Source organism: Trichechus manatus, unplaced genomic scaffold, assembly GCF_000243295.1.
Source record: "Trichechus manatus latirostris isolate Lorelei unplaced genomic scaffold, TriManLat1.0 scaffold00338, whole genome shotgun sequence".
NCBI lineage: Eukaryota > Metazoa > Chordata > Mammalia > Sirenia > Trichechidae > Trichechus > Trichechus manatus.
The window spans coordinates 288,451-296,422 of NW_004444274.1; the positions used below are offsets into that span (position 1 = coordinate 288,451).

The 7,972-nt window shown below is 57.4% G+C and overlaps 1 protein-coding gene across 1 annotated transcript in view; it reads right to left on the reverse strand.

Annotated features, from left to right (window-relative positions):
- Positions 1–4,036, reverse strand: part of LTBP4 (latent transforming growth factor beta binding protein 4) — a 30,461-nt gene extending 26,425 nt beyond the window's left edge. The window contains exons 1-4 of the mRNA XM_004390851.1: positions 3,894–4,036; positions 2,077–2,135; positions 1,782–1,917; positions 1,099–1,208 (exon numbers count right to left, since the gene is read on the reverse strand). Of these exons, the coding sequence (XP_004390908.1) occupies positions 1,099–1,208; positions 1,782–1,917; positions 2,077–2,135; positions 3,894–4,036 (448 nt within the window). The remainder of the gene's footprint in view (positions 1–1,098; positions 1,209–1,781; positions 1,918–2,076; positions 2,136–3,893) is intronic.
- Between the last annotated feature and the right edge of the window lie 3,936 nt (positions 4,037–7,972).

Consider the following 7,972-nt stretch of genomic DNA (forward strand, 5'->3'; position numbering starts at 1 on the left):
CCCCTCCCCACCACTCCCTCCCGGGCGGCCGCGCGGGGGCGCGTGGGGCTGGGCGCGCAGCCAGAGGCGCGCAGGCTGGGCGCTAGTCTCGCCAGGGGGAAGGGGACGCCCCTCTGCCCCCTCCTGCTCGCATCAACAAGTGAACAGAGCCCTCAGGGGAGCGGTGGGGAAAGGAACAGGTGGGGGCAGGCGGTTTTCTCCCCAGATGGAGCGAAATCCATAAAGAGGAAAGGGGGGGGCTCATTTGGGGAGGCAGCTAAAGGCTGATCCTCTGCTCTAGGCACAGAGAAAGGGGGCTTAATCTGAATAGGGGGATGGGATGGCACATCTGGGTAGCCAGGTGGTACGGGGGAGGGGGTGTGGGGGCAGAAGTTTGGTGGACCTGTGCACATGAAAGAATTGGGGTTCGGAATTCTGAGCAGGAGGCTGGGGTGAGGGGGCACATCTGAGGAGGCAGTCACATCTGGCCAGGACCCCCCCACACCTGATGGGAGAAGTCAGAATGGAAAGGGGGAAGCACTAGATTGAGGCCGTGAGCCGGGGTCTTCACATCTGGCCCAAGGCCCGCATCTGGAAGACTTTAGAGAGGAGGGGACACATCTGGGCTGAAGGCCACAGCAGGAGGGGGACTTTTGAGGGTGTTTGAGACTAGGGGGTGTACTTGCCCAGGGCCAGAGCGGGAGCGGGAGGAGGGTCCTGGGAAGCAGGAGGAGGCGTTTGGTCCCAAGCCGCACGAAATCTTGGGCATTCGGTGCCCGGGCAGGCGCCAACCCGCACAATCGCTTTTGTTGTCTGGGCTGGTTCGGGCCTCGCTCTCTGCCGGGCCGGCGCCCCCGTCTCCGGCCGCTGGGGGCCCGGACGCCTGGCTTCCTGGCCCCACCCCCGCGGATCAGCGCCTCTGGCCGGCGTCTGGCCCTGTCCTGGGCTCACCTCTTGTGGCCGGACGCCGGGGTCCCTGGAGGGGGCCGCGTCCTGGGGTAGTGAGGGGCTGAGCTACAATGGGGGAAGGGTAGGCGACGGCTGGACGGTGGGAACCAGACGGCTTTATCTGGCCCGGAATCCCCCGCGCCACGGCGGAGGAAGGGCAGATGTTCTTACCGCGGGTCTGGCCGGCGAGGGCGCGCTGTGGTGGGGGCCTCCTCAGCAGTGCCCGGCCCCCCGGCCCGCGGGGCCGCCGTCGCCTCAGTAGAGCTGTAGCCTCCTGCAGCCTGAGTGGGAGGGGGCGGAGAAGGAGCTGTCACCGCGGTTAAGTTGACAACCCCCCTCCCCTGCTGGAAGGGGCCTCTGACGCCAGGAGGTCTTTGAGTAGCAGTCCTGCCCCCGCCCCCTAACCCCCATACGGAGACCAGGCTCTGAGTGTTCCTTCTTCCAGACTCTTGGAGAGAAACCGGGACAAAGACCCCCGAGAAAAGCAGAGATGAGGAGAGACAGTGAGACAGAGAGTAATCGGTGAGACAGTGACAAAAAGTCAGAGAGACCCTGAGTAAGACAGGTAAAGAACAGAGAACCGGAAAAAGAGACACAGAACAGAAAGAGAGAAAGGGAGAGTGTCCGAGAGAAAAAGAGAGAGGGGCGTGGAGACAAAGAGCAATAGCGACTGAGAGACCCGGAGACTGAGACAGGGGACAAGAGAAGAGATAGAGATAGCTACAGAGTGACGGTGACACAGAGAGAGAACAGGGAGAGAGACCCAGGGGGGCAGAGAGAAAGAGGAGCGCCCGGAAATGACAGTGCAGCTGGGAACTCCCGGGATCTGATAGGGGCAGGGGTCGCGCACTCACGTCAGTGGCTGCCAGTTAAGGGACACCTGTCTCTTCCTCACGCTGGGGCTGCTGCTCGGTGCAGGGGGCACCCGGGTCAGGCACCCCTGAGGGTCTGTGCCCTTTACAGGTGGGCAGCTCCGGACCCTGCAGGAGGCTGTAGAAACAGCCAGGGACTAAGGAGGGGACCAAGTCCCTCTCTTCGCCTAATGCATCCAGTTCTCCAGCTAGGATGAGAGATGGGGGGAAGGAGCCCCCCAGCCCCTCTGCTCCTACTCTTTAGCTCCCTACCCACGTACCCCCTGAAAGAACCCACCTCTGATGTAGCGTCTCCTCCCGGGTGACCCGCCTGGGCAGCAGCGACAAGAGGCGATACTATAAATACAGAGGTGGAGGTCACACAGGCCCCTAGCACCCCAGAACTCCGCAAAGGAGAGCACTGGGGGAGGGAAAGCCCAAGAATAGGCCTAAAGAAGGTTGAAACAGTTGTGGAACTAACTTGAGACGCTTCTCTCGGGGCCTCAGTTTCTCCATCCATAAAATGGGAGGCAAATTGGCTTAGGCTCTCCAGGGGCAAAGGTCACCAGGAGGCCTACTGTTATTGTCTTATGGAGTGGGTTCCATAAGACGGTAACTTTGTATTTTAAAGTCTTTTTGAAATGATTTTTTAAAATGAAATACTCGAATAGGATTTCTAAGCGTATTTCTAAGCTGGACTGTCTGAGGATCTAGAACCCCGCCCACCCACACCTCCCAGTCCTGAACTCAGCTGCCATCCCGCACATGGCCAGCAGGTGGCGGCGCTTCCGCAGGCCTCGGCGGCTGGGGAGGGAAGTCTACCCCTCCATTGTGGGTCCAGCTGGGTGCTGAGGTGGAGGCGGTGCAGAAGAAGCCACAGATGGGGACTGGAAATCCCAAGGCCTGAGTTCTAGTGCTTCCTGCCCTTCTGGAGCCATTGTTTCCTGTCGGCTTGGGCCTCAGTTTCCCTCCCTAGCAGGAGAAGTGGTTGGTTCTTGGAGGAGTCTCCCCTCCCAGTGGGTCTCAGATTCTGGGTGGCGGAGCCCCTAGCTCCGGCACAAGTGCGTCGAAACCAAGGTCCCCCCGCTAGACAAGTCCATTATCCCCAGACTGAGGGGAGGGCGAGGGACGAAGCCGCGCGCGCAGGCCCTGAGAGAGGGGTATTGGGGTGGCGATGCAAAGAGGACGTCGGGTGCTTGGACCCCTTCCAGCCAGGTGGGGCCCGGTAGGGGAGGGGGCTGCCCCGGTGGAAGCCTCCGGGACCCCCGAACCTACCGTCGTCCCTCCTGCCTTCTCCCGGGTTTAACCCCTTCCCGGCCCCGCCCCCGGCGCGGCTCGGGTTACTAAACGCATTCGCAGAGACCGAGGCGGGAGCGAAGCCCGGGGCCTTTGTAACTGAGCGCGGGGCCGCGGGGCGGGAGGATGGGGGTGCTGCGCAGTCTGTTTCCTTCGATCTCGTCACCCGCAGGCAGGAGGCGGGTTATAACCCCCAGATCTATAGGAAATCCGGAAATCTCTCGCTGCGCAATCACTGGTACCTCATTCAATCCTAGAGTTTCCTAATTCTGGAAACTAGAGAATCCCCAACCGTTATGAAACCTGAGGATCCCCCAATTGCCCACAAACTCCTTTGCCATCTACCCAGGAGTCCATGTTTTCCTAACCCATTAGAAAAATCCAAGGGTTTCTTTTAATTAATCCAGGCGTCACCAAACCCCAGAAAACCAGAACATCTCAACCCCCATTAAGTTCCTTCCCCCAGAAACCTCTCCACAGCTCTTCCTCTTTAAAACACCCAAGAAACTTGGGGAAACCTATCCTGGCTCGAGGGCCCCACCCATCTCTCTGTCATCCGAGAAGAACTCAAAGCCCCACCCCCACATAAACTGGAGACCCTTTTGGAAAATTCGCCCCTCAAAATCCCAGTACTCCCTGGAATTCTAACACCTACAAAATAGAGGTCCTAATACATCCAGGGGTCTTGGCCCTTTCACCCCCACACCAAAGCAGTGACTTCGTATTCCCGTAAATCTGAAAGTCGTGGTCCTCCAGGTACCACCAAACGTACTGGGGGGAAGGGGAGCACAAGGAAGAGGGGACCTCGGCGGGGCTTACCCGGCCGGACGGCCAGTGATCACCGCGACCTCGACAGCCTGGCTGGGGCTGGGGCTGGCGGGGGATGTTGCGGTGGCTGCGAGGAGCAGCGGCAGCAACACCAGCAGGAGGGGGCAGCGGCCGCTGGGGCTAGGCCGCCGCATGATGTCCGGCGCTAGTCCCCCTCCAGGCCGGCGGTCTGTCCAGCGGGTCCTGCTCTGCACCGCCCCGCCCCCGCCCCCGCCCGAGGCCGACTCACTTTCTCCACCGCTGGAGCCTCTGGCTGCGAACTTCCCACCAATCAGAGCCCGGCGCCGCCAGGAGGTGCTCCCGCACGGCCAATCGGCAGGCGACCGGGGTGGGGCTAGAGGGACAGGTGCCGGCCCGGGGGGCGCTGGGCGTAGAGTTCTCCACGCCTTGTGGGGAAATTAAGAGTCGAGGTACTGAGTGCCCTCTCGTGCAGCCAAGGCCCCAAGAATGGGGAAGCTGGAAGGGATGCAGAGGCTGTAGGCAGGGTCCCCCAAGCTAGGATCCCGCTTGCAGGTCTCACCCCTCCTCTCACAGTTGTGGGAGAATTCGATCAAAATTTGCTTCCTGGCTGGTGTAGATGCTGTAAGTCCCCACAGGTGCTCACCTCCCCGAGAGACTCAGGATCCAGGGAATGGGGCGCCAACCCTGCATGGATCCCAGTGCTTCTCAAAGCCCTATGCCTCAGGGGTTGCAGGCTCCCCACCTTCACAAAGCTTGTTTCTCAGAAAGCTGTAGCCCCTGCCCCTCAGAGGGCCCAGGCCCCACCCTTGATTTACAGATTCCGTGCCAGGAGGCTTTTGGCTCCGCCCCCTTCCTCCGAAAATCCCTTTCCACCGGTAGCCCTTAGACTCATGGTGACCCCATGTGTGTCAGAGTTGAACTGTGCTCCACAGAGTTTCAATGGCTGACTTTTTTGGGAAATAGATTGCCAGGCCTTTCTTCCGAGGTGCCTCTGCATGGACTCGAACCTCCAACCTCATACCAGACCCTTTTCCCTGCCCATATCTCCTAAGAGCACCCCTGCCATCCCCAGAATTCCAGACCCTGCCTCAGAGAGTTTCAGTTCCCTCTCTTCCTAAGGACATCAGCCATCAGGAGCACCCAGCCACAGGGCATCTGAGGCCTCACCCCGCGCCCGCTTTAGTGGGTTCCAGGCTCCAAGCCCTGCTCACAGCCTTCCAACTCAAAGTGCCCAGCTCCTTCCCTTTGTTATAAATCAAGGCTCCGCCCCCTCTCTTCAGCATTAGGATTCTATATCTCCTCCCCCAAAGGCACCGCCCCCAGAGCTTGAGACCCCGCCCCCATCGCCCCTTTCTCCTGATTTTCAGGCTGCACCCCCTTCTCACAGATAACTGGGGATCGGCCCGACACAGAGGACCCCCAAACCCCACCCCTTTCATGTTTGCCCCGCCTCTGAGGGTTCCAGGCCCCGCCCCCACCTCGCATAGCAATGAGATCTTTACGGTTTCCAGTTCTACACGTAGACTTGGCCCCGCCTCCCAGTGGATGCAAGGCTCCGCCCACAAAGGGTACAAGGCCAAGCGCCCTGACGCGCCCATCTGAAGCCCAATTAAGAACAGCAACCGATCCTGCTTCGTCCCCATCCCCCCCCCACTCCTTCTTCCCGTGGAGGGTGTGCAGGACGACAGGGCTGGAGTGGGGACCCCTTCAATCCCCCGTGCAGTGAGACACACAGGCTGACTCAGTCACACTCACATCGTTACTGCCACCTACAATAAGTCACGCCTCCATCCCACACTGACACCCCGAAATCCGGGCCCATTCACCACCCAGGGACACGCAGCGCCCCTCTCCCCCCCCCCACCCCCCACTCCGGAGCAGAGTCCACACACTCACGTCCATTCACGGCCATTCGTAGGCTATCCTAGCAGGATGATGGAGAGAAGCATGTCCCCGCGTGCCCGGCTCTGCCCACTCAGTGTGCTCCATGTCCCTGTCTTTGTGTGGCTCCCGAGAACCCTGCTAATGAGGCCCTGAGGAGCCCTGTGTCCATGCCATCGTTTCCCCTTCCCCCTTCCTACCCTGTGGTGGGAGCATCTGCTGGGGGGCTGCAGGAATTTCTTCCTTCTGCCAGGGATCCAGGGCATCTTCAACGCTTGTTGCTAGGCAACAGTCTCTGGCTCACCACGGCAGCTTCCGGGGATGGCTTCGTCTTCCCCTCCTCCCAGAATTTGAAGTCTCCAGCTTCCAGTCTTTTCCCACCAGTGCCATGGTCTCCCGGGGCCGTGATTGTCATCCCTTGGGTCTGGATCTGATGTCAACCCTCAGAACCCCTCAGAGTTCTAGACTCCTGCCATTCCAGAACCTTCCCCCCACTGTGTACTCGCCCCACTGTTTTATCAGTGGTATTTAAAAAAAATCTTTAGTGTTCTGGGCTCCCTGCCATTCCAGATCTCTCTCACACAGTTCTAGAATGGCCAGCATCCCAGGAACATGAGTGTCCTGGATTCCCTGGAATGGACAGAATGATCTAAAAAATATTCTAGAGCTGGGGGCATTACTTAACATTCTCATATTCTAGATGACTCCCTTACATCTAGAATTCCTGACATTCAAATATTCCAGTGTTCTCAATGCCCCGGGGTGCAAAAAGAACCCCCAAGTTTGAGATTCACAGGCATTCCAGAAGGCTGTTTTTAGAATCCTTTTGGATTTCCTCTTGGTGTTTAGATTATCTAGCAATCCAGAACTCCCTTCCATTATGGATTTCTTGGAATGCAGACAAACCCTCTAGAACTCTAGCAGGTCTGATATTCCAAAATACGCTATGATTTAGATTTTCCAGCAATCCAGATTCCTTTCTTTGTGTCCTGTAATTCTCCGCATTCCGAAATCCCTGGCAGGCAAACTATTCCTACCAATGGGGATTCACTCCCATATTCTAGAACCACTGACTCAAAATCCTTTTGTCAGCAACCTTGAGAATTCTGGATTCTCTGATATGCAGAGACCCCCTAATATTGTTAACCCACCAGTACTCCAGAATATCCCTGTGTTCTACATTCCTAACATTTCAGACAACTCTTCAACCTGTTTCCTAGTACTGGCATTCCAGAAAACCCAAGCGTTCTAAAATTAACATATTCTAAAATCCTTTGTTCCTGGGCTGACCCCTCTTCTCTCTGCTTCATTGGCTCAGGAAAAGATGCAGAAATTTCCCAAGGGAGATGTCTTAGTAACAGGTACTATTTGGGGAAAGTCTCACGGTTGTCTGGGCTAGGGTGAGCTGAACCTGTCCCACACACCCTCTTTGGTGTGGGCAGGAAAGGAGCAAAGGACTGGGCAGTCAGGGGTGCTGAGCATTGTGTTTGCAGTGGCAAGGTTGGCGGTGCGTCGGGGAAAGGAGAAATCACGTAGTTGACATCTGTGTTTCTGCCTACCTAGCCTTGGTGGAAAACCTGGTGGCGTGGTGGTTAAGAGCTTGGCTGCTAACCAAAAGGTCAGCAGTTCAAATCCACCAGCTGCTCATCGGAAACCCTATGGGGCAGTTCTACTCTGCCCTATAGACTCACTATGAGTCGGAATCAACTTGATGGCAATGGGGTCGCCATTCACCCCTTGAGGTAACAGCACCCTGATTCTCCTTTCAGGAACTCCTCCTCCACTCTTCCCACTTGGGGCTGACCTCACCTCCTGGCTTGTGAGGTCCAGGCTGGGCCAATGGAAACCCTTTGTTCAGGGATGGCCATGTGACCAAAATCAAGCCAATGAGAATCTGTCCTGGGATTTTTGCTACTGCTAAAAGAGAAAAAAAGTTGCTAACATGCTATCGGGAGTCATCACGGCACAGAGAGGGGAAAGCCTGACAGTGACGCATCCCAGAGGAAAGCAAAGCTGAGAAATGGAAAGACAGATTCTGGAACCCCTGGATCCAGCCATGCCTGACACTGAACTCAGAGTGCAAGCCAATACATTCCCTTTCTTTGCTTAAAGCTGGAGGGACAGAGATTGATGACTCTACAGCCAGGGACTTGGTTGGGCCCCATATCATCCACCACCTCTCCTCTGGAAGTCCCCAAACCCTCTAAGAATGCAAGCAAGGTGTTGGC